Source organism: Magnolia sinica, chromosome 13 (assembly GCF_029962835.1).
Source record: "Magnolia sinica isolate HGM2019 chromosome 13, MsV1, whole genome shotgun sequence".
NCBI classification, from domain to species: Eukaryota; Viridiplantae; Streptophyta; class Magnoliopsida; order Magnoliales; family Magnoliaceae; genus Magnolia; species Magnolia sinica.
In genome coordinates, this window is record NC_080585.1 from 28597779 (window position 1) to 28611106 (window position 13328).

At 37.4% G+C, this 13328-nt stretch overlaps 1 protein-coding gene across 1 annotated transcript; it reads left to right on the forward strand.

Annotated features, from left to right (window-relative positions):
- The first annotated feature begins 10634 nt into the window (after positions 1-10634).
- On the forward strand, positions 10635-12788 carry LOC131223380 (uncharacterized). Its single transcript, XM_058218788.1, has 3 exons — positions 10635-10962; positions 11512-11734; positions 12539-12788. Exons 1-3 carry the CDS (start codon positions 10766-10768, stop codon positions 12590-12592), a joined length of 474 nt encoding a protein of 157 aa, XP_058074771.1. The 5' UTR covers positions 10635-10765; the 3' UTR covers positions 12593-12788.
- The last annotated feature ends 540 nt before the right edge of the window (positions 12789-13328 follow it).

A 13328-nucleotide genomic window follows, 5' to 3' on the forward strand; every position in this document is an offset into this window, starting at 1 on the left:
TATTGGCATAGCCCCCCCACAGGACCAAATTCACATGCCCCCTGAAAGGGGCTCAAGCCCTAAGCAAAAAGACTATCTTATATACAAGATATTTTACTATATCAAATCCGATGTGGGATAAAACCCACAAATCAAAAGTACTACAACTTTTCAAAAATGGAGGGAAATTACCGAAAATTTGAAAATTCAAATTTTAATACTATTTTAAAATAAAATATAACAATCCCCCACATGTTTTAAAATAAAACCTTTCGGATTAAAGCGTAATAGTTGTGCAATGGTGCCGGTGTCACCATAGACTTGAACCGACATTAGAGTAAGCAAGACAGGTCTACAGGAATCAGGTGACACCATAGTCTTGAACTTGAATCCTTTTAATGTAGATCGCAAGTACATGCCACTCACACAACTCTTCCTCTGCAAGTGATTCTGCGGTTCGGTGCGTTTCGGCCATACACCATTACCTGGATTTCATGAGTGCTCTAGAGAATTCGCCTAGATTCTCATAGGAAGCGGCCTCCACCTCCACACCCATATAGGTGAATTCCATCAAGTGTATGCAGCAACTGTATACACCACCAAATATATGGCTATGGATTCATTAAGAGTTCTAACAACTCATCCTTCTGCGTTGCTGCTCGCACTGTACACCATAGAAGGGGCTCATATAACTCAGTGCAATCGTCTACCTCGTGTCTTGTTGTTTACCCATTGAACCTATCTCATGGGATCTCCACTTATATGGGTTGGGTTGCCGACACTGGCAGCTCATATATTAGGCTTAGCATTCCCTTCGATGTATCATTGACTAACCTTTTAGATAGTCCTTTAGTCAGAGGATCTGCTAGATTCTTTTCTGACCTCACAAAGTCAATAGATATGACTCCATCACGCAACATATGTTTCACTATGTTGTGTCTGAGTCTAATATGCCTGCTCTTTCCATTATATATTTTACTCTTTGCTTTCGCTATAGCTGCTTGACAGTCACAATGAATAGATACGGCCGATACAGGCTTTGGCCACAATGGTATATCAGCTAAGAGATTTCTAAGCCACTCGGCTTCTGTTCCAGCCTTTTCTAAGGCAATAAACTCGGATTCCATAGTAGACCGAGCGTTACATGTCTGCTTGGTGGACTTCCAAGAGACTGCTCCTCTACCTAAAGTAAAGACATATCCACTCGTGAATTTTGTCTCATCTGAATCACTAATCAAGTTAGCATCACTGTATCCTTCTAATACAGCAGGAAAACCATTATAATGTAAACTATAGGCTATACTGCCTTTTAGGTATCTCAAAATTCTAGACAAAGCATTCCAATGCTCTTTTCCAGGGTTATGTGTATATCTACTTAGCCTTCCTACTGCAAAAGCAATGTCTGGTCTAGTGCAGTTTGTTAGATACATAAGGCTACCAATTATTCTGGAATACTCCAATTGAGACACACTATTTTCTGTATTCTTCATGAGAGTCACACTATAATCATAAGGAGTACTGACAGGTAAACAGTCAAAATGGTTAAACTTTCTCAATATCTTCTCAATGTAATAAGATTGAGATAATATAATAACATCATTTTTTCTGGTTACTTCAATACCCAAGATTACACTAGCCTCTCCTAAGTCTTTCATGTCAAACTTAGATGACAAGAATTTCTTAGTTGTATTAACTAATTTAATATTAGTTCCAAAAATAAGCATGTCATCAACATAAAGGCATATAATAACATATTTATTTTCAAAATTTTTACTATATACACATCTATCTACATCATTTATATGATAACCATTAGATTTTAAAACACCATCAAAATTTTCATGCCATTGTTTAGGAGCCTGTTTTAAACCATATAATGATTTAATTAGTCTACATACTTTATTTTATTTTCCTGATATCTTATAACCCTCAAGTTGTTCCATATATATTTCTTCTTCTAAGTCTCAATTTAGGAAAGCTGTCTTAACGTCCATTTGGTGTACCACCAGTTTATATATGGAGGCTATCGCTATTAAGACCCTGATTGTTGTAATTCTAGTTACAGGAGAGTATGTATCAAAGTAATATATTCCTTCTTTTTGTTTAAAGCCTTTCGCTACCAACCTAGCCTTAAACTTATCAATAGTCCCATCTGGTTTTAGTTTCTTTCTAAACACCCATTTACAACCTATTGGTTTATTTCCAGGTGGTAGGTCTACAATTTCCCAAGTGTTATTAGATATAATAGATTCTAACTCATCATTTATTGTTTCCTTCCAAAAGGTTGCATCTGGAGAGTTAATTGCTTCTATATAGGTTGTAGGATCATCTTCTACTAAGAAAGTGAAAAAACCATCTCCTAGGTTAGTTTCTCTTCTAACCCTAGTACTTTTTCTTGGTTGTATTTCTTCTACTGCTTTCTCGTAAGCATTTTTACTAGTAGACGCAATATCTGATTCATTAATTTCCTCTATTCCTATAGATTTAGATTCCATAGGGAATACGTTTTCAAAGAATTCTGCATCCCTAGCTTCTATAATTGTATTAGGATCTAGAATATTATCCTTAGTTTTTAAAACTAAAAACCTATAAGCCGCACTGTTTTGTGCGTAACCTATAAAAACACAGTCGGTCGTTTTAGGACCTAACTTTCTTTTCTTAGTTTCAGGTAATCCTACTTTAGCAAGACACCCCCACACTTTAATATATTTGTAACTAGGAACATGATTCTTCCAAAGTTCATATGGTGTATGTTCAGAAGATTTAGAAGGAATCCTATTTAGAATATAACAAGCAGATAGAATTGCTTCTCCACACATATTTGAGGGTAAGCCTGAACTATTTAACATAGCATTCATTATCTCTTTTAGAATTCTATTCTTACGTTCTGCTATTCCATTCTGTTCTGGTATATAAGGAGCTGTAATTTCGTGAACTATTCCATTCTTTTCACATAATTCTCTAAATTGAGAAGATTTATATTCACCTCCTCTATCTGTTCTAAGTCTTTTAATTTTTATATTTAACTGATTTTCAACTTCAATTTTGAATTTAGAAAAAGCATCTAAAGCTTCATCTTTGTTTCTTAATAGATAGACTCTAGTGAACCTAGAGTAATCATCTACAAAAGTTATGTAATATCTTTTTCCACCTCTAGATATATGATTTCTAAAATCACCTAAGTCACTGTGTATTAACTCTAATAGAACAAATGATCTTTCTATTTATTTAAAGGATTTTCTAATGAATTTTGATTCGACACATGTTTCACATTTGTCAAATTCTTCATTAGATATATTAGGTAATAAACCTAATCTTTTCATTTTCTTCAAAGATGCTATATTCACATGACCTAATCTACTATGCCATAGATAAAAAGGTTCAACGATATAAACAGAACTAAATGTCTTATTATTATTATTATTGGATACATTTATAATGAATAAACCATTGCTACAGTACCCCTTACCAACAAAAGTTCCATTCTTAGTCATTACAAGCTTATCCGAATCAAATACTAACTTAATACCAGCCTTATTGAGGAGTGAACCAGAGACCAAGTTTCTTCTAATGTCGGGTACATGTAGGACATCATTCAACATTAGAGTCTTTCTAGAAGTAAGTTTCAGAAGTATTTTCCCTTTCCCTACAACTGGAGACGTTCTAGCATTACCCATGAACACATGTTCATCATCTCCTGATACTTGGTAGGAGGTAAACATGCTACGATCCTTGCACACGTGCCTAGTTGCACCAGTGTCTAATACCCACTCCAAGTTGTTTACAAGGAAGACTTCTGACACCACAGCTAATATCATGTCAGACTCATTGCCTGTTTCTGTAAGATTAGCTTGTGGCTTATCTTTATTTTTCTTAAGCCTGCAGGTTTTGACATGATGCCCAGGCTTTCCACAGTTGTAGCAGTTTCCCTTTTTCTTGAATTGATTGTTTGCATTCTTCTTTTTGAGTCTGCATTCATTTGCATAATGTCCAGGTTTGCCACAGTTATGATAGTTGCCCTTTTTCTTATTATTTGCCCGACTTGATTCCACAAGATTCACCTTTGAATCTATCTCATTTTTATTTTCTTTTTGGTCCCTGATTCTATTGGCCTCCTCTATTCGTATGTGTACGATAGTGGTTTCCAAAGAAACACTGTTCTTTTTATGTTTCATTCTATTTTTATATTCTTTCCAGGAGGGCGGTAATTTTTCTATTAGTGCTCCTGACAGAAAAACTTCATCCAATTTAATTCCTTCTGTCGTTAGTTCATGAACTAGACTTTGAAAATTGTGAATCTGATTTGTGACAGGTATATCTTCTGTCATTTCATAATGAAGGAAATTAGCAATTGCATGTTTCTTAGCGCCTGCATCTTCTAATATGTATTTCTTTTCCAAAGCAGTCCATATGTCTTTAGCAGACACATAAGAAGCATACACGTCATAAAGTTCGTTGGATAAAGAGTTTAGAATATAATTTTTACAATTATTTTCATCTGTTACTTCAGTTTGATTTGCTGGATCTATAGTAAATGATTTAGATAAAATGTATGAAACTTTTAGGGTGGTCAGAGCGAACATTAGTTTCTGTTTCCACCGTTTAAATGATTGTCCAGCGAACGGTTCGATTTTGGCTAACTCAGTAGAAGCATTTACTATTACTGTAGCCATAGTCTATGTAATTCAACAAATTCGATTTCAAGATTGTTGGAATATTTGGTTGAATTAAATAGACTATTAAAAATCGAGAACCAAAAAAGGAAAATAAATTTTGAAAAAGAAGAACCTATTGAATCGAGTCGAGGCGTGACTGAGTCACTCGGCTTGAAATCGAATTTGCTCCCCTTAGACAACGTCCCAAGTGCAACAGGTTTCCAGAGCAATCGACCTCCAGGATACAATGACTATGACCCGGTCCCAGCGGTGCACTCACTATACACGGGCTCGAACCACTTGCAGTTTAATCCGAAAGTGCTGAGTTGACTCAGCGATGAACTCAGTAGAAAATGCTTAAAAACGAATATCAGAGAGCGTTTTATAAGAGAAGAATTTTTCGTATATTAAAATTGGAATCGGTGGTCTTTATATAGACTCTGAAGTGGTGCATAAGCACCCTTTACAAAAGGTTAGGTCCGTTGGGTTTAAACTCAAGAGGTGCAACCAACCGGAATGGACGCATCTCTCTGGTTTAAAACGAAAAAGAATAAATGCGAGTACACTCCTGCACATACAGTCCTGCGAGTACCCATACACACACCCACGCGAGTACACACACACCGCACCCGCGCCCACGCCCAGCCCAGCCCAGCCCGTCCCGTCCCGTCGCGCACGCGCACGCGCACACGGACACGCACACGCACACGAACACGGACACGGACACGGACACGGACACGGACTCGGACTCGGACTCGGACTCGGACTCTGTTCGGCTCGGCTCGGCACGGCACGGCTCGGCTTGGCTCGGTGGGCGCGCGCGTGTGTGGTTAATGGCATAGATTAGAGCTATTGGCATAGCCCCCCCACAGGATCAAATTCACATGCCCCCTGAAAGGGGCTCAAGCCCTAGGCAAAAAGACTATCTTATATACAAGATATTTTACTATGTCAAATCCGATTTGGGATAAAACCCACAAATCAAAAGTATTACAACTTTTCAAAAATGGAGGGAAATTACCGAAAATTTGAAAATTCAAATTTTAATACTATTTTAAAACAAAATATAACAAAACCGTGCTTAATTATATATAAGACTCCATGTGTCACGTAGAGCAGCGAGCCTCGCCACACAACCTGTCAGTACCTAATCCGCGTCCATTCAAATGCAGAGAATTACTAAGTGCCCAGGTGTGTACAATAAAAATCGCGTACATGCGACACATGTGTCAGAACATTATATAGGTGCGAGATCCGATCCATCCATGAGATTGGTACGAGCTTGTATACGTGTGTTTATAAATTAATCTGGTCTATTTGATGGCTTAGAAATCTTCGGCCGAGTCCAGAGTCATAAGTTTGTTTTGCAAATTGTACCCAACAAGACCACTGGATGAATCTGATTCTTCGTCTGAGGAAACAGTATAGTAGTTTTTCTTTTTCCGATGGATGGATTGGATCTCACACATGTCATGCCATTTTAACACATGTGTGGCATGTGCGCTAGCTTTTTTATACACATGTGAGCTTGACAAGATTCTTAAAGACTAAGGGTGGGGTCGTTTGGCACCAAAATCCGATTTGAGGGAATTTCAAATCCTCTGGTTGTTCATTAGAATAAAATAATGGGCGTTTCAAATCCAGGGATTTCAAATCCTCGGAGGTTCAGGGTGAGAACTTGGATTACACCTAAAATCATTTCAATAGTTACATGTGTAATGTGTGTGTCACCATACTATTATTCTATTGGGCACATGGCCCAATAATGATATCTGAAAATAAATAGATTATTAATAGCATCACCATTAATTACCTTAATATGATGATTAGAACCGTCCAAACAATTTCCATGTAAATCAATAGACTTTAATATGATGATCAGCACCGTCCAAACGTTGTCCATGTAAATCAACAGTTAAAATCATTGGTTAGTCACTTGGACATGATCTTGTGCTTGTGGCTCATCCGAGACTTGGAATTTCATCATTTTCAGGCAAAGCATATATTTCAACGGGCTTATTACAACCCTTGTGTAAAATACTACATATGTCACTAATTAGAGTTATTAAAGTTGATTTAGTAATTAAATTCAAAGCCCAGCAAATATACCATGCATAGCTACTTTTGGATTAAAGTTGATTTCCAATCTAGGGTGCCAAACACAATAGGAAGATTTCAAAGAAAGGGGTTTCAAATTCGGGGGTTCTCAATCCAGGGGTTTCTAAATCCACACTCCTAAATAGGCCCCAAGGGTAGCTTGGCACCATGGATTTGGGGGGATTTTGAATCCCCTGGGTTGTTTGGCACCGAAAAGTAACTGGGGGTTTCAAATCCACTTGATAAGGGGGGTTTCAAATCCAAGGTGAGACCTTGGATTACATAGTTGCATGTGTAACATGTGTATCACTAAACTATTAATCTATAAGACATATGGCCCACTAATGATATCCTAAATTTGTTAGATTACCAATTGCATCACTATAATTAATTTAATACAATGATTAACATCGTCCAAACATTGTCCATGTAAATCAATGGTTAAAAATCATTGGTTAGTCACTCAGACATGATCTTGTGCTTGTGGCCCATCCGAGACTTGAAATTTCATCATATTTTGGCAAAGAATATATTTCAACGAGCTTATTTCAACCATTGTGACAAAAATTATATAAATTCACTAATTAGAGATATTAAAGTTGATTTAGTAATTAAATTCAAACCCTGCAAATATATTATGAATAACTACTTTTAGATTAAAGTTGATTCTCAATCTAGGTGCCAAACACAAAAAGAGCATTTCAAATCTAGGGATTTCAAATCCATGCTCCCAAACACGCCCGTGTAGGTGTAGGTGGAGTCATTCCTCCATCGTCGGTAGTCATGATGAGAAATGTATTGGCACTCACAACCACTCGCATCCTACTTACATTCTCTTCGTCTTTATCCAACTTTTTCGAACGAACGTACCTTTGCCTACGTGGCTTAATCTTTGTCGTATACTAGGAACTTTTCCTAACCATTAGATTGGTTCGATTTTCCATATACTAAATAGTCACTATGGAACGATTTTCTCACGCCAACCTCTCTCTTTTTCTCAGCCACTTCCCCTCTTCTTTTAACGCCTCGATTTCTAAAACCCGAGTACGAGAGTCGTTTTCAGAAATCCGAGAGTTTATAAATCAGAGATCCAACGACATGTAAACTCAGAGTGCGATAGCAAAAAGAAGCATATATAATCACGCGAACCCAAATATTTGACCCACCCAACTGGGGGTCTTAGTTACAAAATTCCCATAAATTTTCAAAATACTAAACCACTGAAATTAAAGTAACAAACTATTGATTAACTCCAAAATACGCTGTTGCTTCCTGATGCGGCTCATCCTCATAGTACTCCTCCTCGGACTTCACGGTCGCATCATTAAGGCCGACACCGACATCCTTTACCTCCGTCCCTGCATATTCTGTACGGTTGGATAGTTGATAGATGAGTGGCCAACTCAGTGTAAATTCCCCTCAAGATTACACATCGCCGCCTTAGCAAACATAGTTAAAAGAAAAACAAGCAGTAATCTAAAACAAGCAATATGCGGTCTTATTAGATGCATGGATGCATGAATGCACATCGACCTAGGGATGCACATCCAGTCGGACTTGGGCTCGTCACCCATGCAATCATCGACCTGGGAATGTTCATCCAGTTGGAACAGGGGTCGATAATCGATGGTTTGAGAGCTAGCGAAATGATACCCCAACAACTTTAAGGCACGTGCTACAGCATCCAGAATAGTCATCCATCATCGCCAATATGTTATGAATGCATAATTAGCCAGCTGTTATCAATCCAGTTACAATCAGCCAATTTAAGTAACTCAATGGTCACTACGGGGGGCTCGTCACCCAGCGTAGGTCGATAGCTCGAGCATAGTGTCCTATTACCACCATCCCTGGCTCATGAGGTCCTCTACCTTGGGATGTTTTAATAGGATACCTTGATCAAAATGACACTAGTTCAAGGTCCCTATTTCCCATACATTTGTCTAATTACATTCCAAGTGTGGCTTGCATACAATCATGGAATCCTCTGCGTGTAGCATCAAAAAGTTATATACAAAAGCAAATCATGTTAACATGTGACAATATATGACTTCAAATAAGGCATGTAAGGAAGCATCATGAGTTAATAACCACTACAAGAAAGTAGGCCCTTAGCCTCAATTTTTTAGCCTCAGTTGAAAAAATGGAGGCTAAATGTGTTTTTTAGCCTCAGTTGTTATGGAATTGAGGCTAAAAGTTCATTTTTCGCTTCAGTTGCTACGGAACTGAGGGTAAAAGTCTACTTTTTAGCCTCAGTTGCATAGTAACCAATGTGAAAAATCTACTTTTTAGCCTCAATTGCATAGGAACCGAGGCGAAAGGTTTACTTTTTAACCTCGGTTGCATAGGAACCGAGGCGAAAGGTCTACATTTTAGCCTCAGTTGCATAGGAACTGAGGTGAAAGGTCTAATTGTTAGCCTCAGTTGCATAGGAACCGAGGCGAAAAGTTTACTTTTTAGCCTCAGTTGTATAGGAACCGAGGCGAAAGGTCTAATTTGTAGCCTCAGTTGCATAGGAACCGAGGTGAAAAATCTACTTTTTAGCCTCAGTTGCATAGGAACCGAGGCGAAAGGTCTAATTTGTAGCCTCATTTGCATAGGAACCAAGGCGAAAGGTCTAATTTGTAGCCTCATTTGCATAGGAACCGAGGTGAAAAATCTACTTAGCCTCAGTTGCATAGGAACCGAGGCGAAAGGTCTAATTTGTAGCCTCAGTTGCATAGGAACCGAGGTAAAAAATCTACTTTTTAGCCTCGGTTGCATAGGAACCGAGGCGAAAGGTCTACTTTGTAGCCTCAGTTGCATAGGAACTGAGGTAAAAAATCTACTCTTTAGCCTCAGTTGCATAGGAACCGATGCGAAAAGTCTACTTTTTAGCCTCAGTTGCATAGGAACCGAGGCGAAAGGTCTACTTTTTAGCCTCAGTTGCATAGGAACCAAGGTGAAAGGTCTACTTTTTAACCTCAGTTGCATAGGAACTAAGGCGAAAGGTCTACTTTTTAACCTCAGGCGAAAGGTCTAATTTTTAGCCTCAGTTTCATAGGAACCAAGGCGAAAGGTCTACTTTTTAGCCTCAGTTGCATAGGAACCGAGGCGAAAGGTCTACTTTTTAACCTCAGTTGCATAGGAACCGAGGCGAAAAGTCTATTTTTTTAGCCTCGGTTACATAGGAACCGAGGCTAAAAGTCTACCTTTTAGACTCAGTTACATAAGAACCGAGGCGAAAAGTCTACATTGTAACCTCAGTTGCATAGTAGCCGAGGCCAAAAGTCTACTTTTTATCCTCTGTTGCATAAGAACCGAGGCCAAAAGTCTACATTTAAGAATATTTTTTTAAAAAAAATTGAGAATATTGAAAGAATTAATAATTTTTAAAATTTTTGACAATTGTGAAAAAATTGAGAGTTTTGAAAAAAATTTAAATTTTGAATTTTTTTTTAAGAACTAAGATTTTTTTAAAATTTTGAGAACTTTTAAAAAATTAAGATTTTTTTTTTGAAAAATTAAGAATAAAAAAATGATAATTATGAAAAAGTATGAATTTTTATTTTTAAATTGAGAATTTTAAAAAAATTAAAAATTTTGAAAATCTTTGAAATTTTTGAAAAAAAAAAAAAGAATTTTGAACTTGAGAATCTTGAAAAAAATTAGAAATTTCTTTTAAATTGAGAATTTTCAAATAATTAAAAATTTTGAAAAAAAATTAAAAAGTTGAAATGAAATCGGACTTCTTAGCCTCGGTTGCATAGGAACCGAGGCCAAACGTCTGCTTGTTAGCCTCGGTAATATAAGAACCGAGGCCAAAAGTCTAATTCCGAAATATAAATTCGCAGGCGCGCCGCTTTTTCCCCGACTTGAGTGAGAGAGATCTTCATTCTCTTTCTAGGATTTTCCCTTGGGATTTTCACACCTCAATCATCCATCCTTTCTTTTTCATAGAAAACCCTAGCTCCAGCTCCTCTTCCTATACTGAGATTCTCCAATGCCGCCGCCTGGCGCAGTTTCCACCGAAGCAGCTAAAGCAGAACCCTTCCATGGCAGCGGAATCCGTTGCTCCGACTGCAAGAGACCTCCCGCCGGAGGTCTTTGGGATGGAGACTCCGCCGGAAAAGCCCCGGGGTCGGGTTCTCCCATCCAGATGTTCAGCAGATGGCGATGCTGGAGCTTGGACCCACTCGAGCATAATGCAGAAACTATCCAAGGGAGACGAACTTGAAAGCTCGCATGATCGGTATGAATTTTCATTTCTTTAGTCGGTGATAGGGTTTCTGCTTTGAGATGATCGTAGATTTAGCGTTTCTGAAGGTTTGTGATTGTTTATGGGGGTTCATACATGCTGTTGAATTCGAATTTGAGTGCGGATTACAAAAATAGGAATTCGTTTTAAATCTAGATTGTTAATGTTGTTAGTTTGTTCACGTCAATTTGATAGCACCGATTTAGGATACATCTGTTCTCACTGAAAACATGGAGGGCAAAATCGACTGGCCTCTAGAACGGTCCAACGTCTATTTCTTATTATAAAATAAATAGGCCAATATAGAGTGAGCTCTGTTCAGTCCAAATCAGATAGTTAGGGTTTTTTTAATAACTGTTTTCTTAGAGATCCTCTGCTTGGAGTGAATTTGGAGAAAAATGTAGCTTTAAAGTAGGATGCAGCCCACGGTAGCATTTCAAATCCCAACTGTATATTTGGAGTGGATCCACGTCAAGCCTCATTTGTTTCAGAGAAGAAAAAACCCATGTTTCTTTCTAAGAAATGGAGAAATCTTCTTTGCAGGTGTAATGTTTGCACAGAATTCTATGTCCAAAAGGGCATTGGCTATCTAATTGATGAGGACTCAATTGAGGAATATGAAAAGGTGGCAAAGGAAAAGAGGAAGGAGAAATTGGAGCAACAGGAAGGAGTGGAGTTAAATTTTCTCAGCAAACTTGGTCATGTCCAAAAGATTGAGATTCTGAATGGCATTGCTGACATGAAGAATGAGCTCAGGTCCTTCATGGTATGGGTTCTATGTTCCGAATTTCCTTTTTTTATATGTGATTTTGTCTGTAATTCTGAATTCTTATTTTAAAGGTGCTACTATAGGGGAGGGCCACAAATTTCATTTTCTTTCATCTGAAATTTCTTTTTTATCGGTTTATGGTTTAGAGTGCATTTGGTTGCATCAAATATCACGAAATTTCATGATTAGGTGCAATCAAATGCACAGCTAGTGAGAAAAGGGAAGTGCCATTTTTAGGTCTTCCATTTAATTAGTATTGAGAGTTTGCAAAGTTTTAGATCATAAGGATTTGAAATCAGTATTGATATTACTTCAGATTACAAGTAATGCACTTACATCTTTTTGAAAATTTTATATCTGGTGCTATTTGTTAGGGTTTTATAGGGGTGGGCCTCATATTAGTAGCTTAGGATGCTTATGAGTGTGAGGGTGTTGAATCTGCTGGTTTTGCATTGGTCTGATGAAAACAGATGAGCTCTTGCCTTTACTTGACATCTTATTTATTTGTATAAAAATCAGGGGCTATCTTTCATGAATTTTCTCAATTGTTTGCTTGTAGATACTAATAAGAGTGTTAGGAAAGAAACCAATGCAAGAAGAAAGAACACAACAAAGATCTACATACGATAAAAAGGACTAAAAAAATAAAAAAGAGGCCAACACCTGCAAGCTGCATCCCTTTTCTGAAGTATTCAGACCCTCTTTCTCAGCAGACTTGCATGAAAAGATCCATGGAAAACCATTTTTTTGTATTGTTTATTATGATGAAAATGCTTTCTTTCAGTTTCTTTTGTTTTACAGAACAAAGGTATATTTCAGCAGTGGGTGATCCAGGCATGGGAAGAGATGGATTGAGAGTGGCATTTGAAGGCTGGAATTTTTACAATGAAGTTGGCAATGAAATTCCTGAGATGGGAAGTCCTAGAGCAGCTGACTGTTTTGATTTCTTAAGTAAGCTCAAACAAACATTTATGGTTTCAAAAATGTATTTCAAGCTCAAAACCAATAGAGAAAAATCTTCATGGTTTTTGTCTATGACTCAATACTGCATTTCAACATCCCAATAAACAGACCAAAAAAAAAAAAAAGAAAAAAAAAAAAAGAACTAGTCTCTTTCTTTGATGTCAAAACTGCATTTTAAACTCACAAGCAACATGCATGAAAAAAAATCCCGTGGGTTCTTTACCAATTTCAAAACTGCATTTTAAGTCCAAAACAGATGGATGATGGAACTTTCCTATTTCCTAGGATTTCAAAACTGAAAATGGAATGCAAAGAAAATTCTTTGTTGGTTTCTTTCAATGATTTTATAATTGCATTTAAACATACAAAAGAAGCAATCTTCATGGGTTTCTTTCTACGACTTCAGAACTACATTTTAAGCCTAAAACAAACATGCAGAGAGAGTTTTTCATGGTGTTTTCTTCTTCATCTTCTTCTTTTTCTTCATATGCAATCCTCATCATAGTCTTTGTTTCTCTTTCGATTGAGCAGATAATTCTTTGGAGCATAAAGTAACAGAAGAACAGAACAAACTTGGGGTAGGAAAATCATTCCCAGGTTTGAACCCAAAGGCTCTAAACAATCCAGA

Bases quoted from the DNA above. Each gene is read 5' to 3' on its own strand.
- LOC131223380 (XM_058218788.1), top strand. From the start codon at position 10,766: ATGGCAGCGGAATCCGTTGCTCCGACTGCAAGAGACCTCCCGCCGGAG. The intron at 10,963-11,511 runs GTATGAATTTTC...TCTTCTTTGCAG, and splicing joins CTTGAAAGCTCGCATGATCG to GTGTAATGTTTGCACAGAAT. The intron at 11,735-12,538 runs GTATGGGTTCTA...TTTGTTTTACAG, and splicing joins ATGAGCTCAGGTCCTTCATG to AACAAAGGTATATTTCAGCA.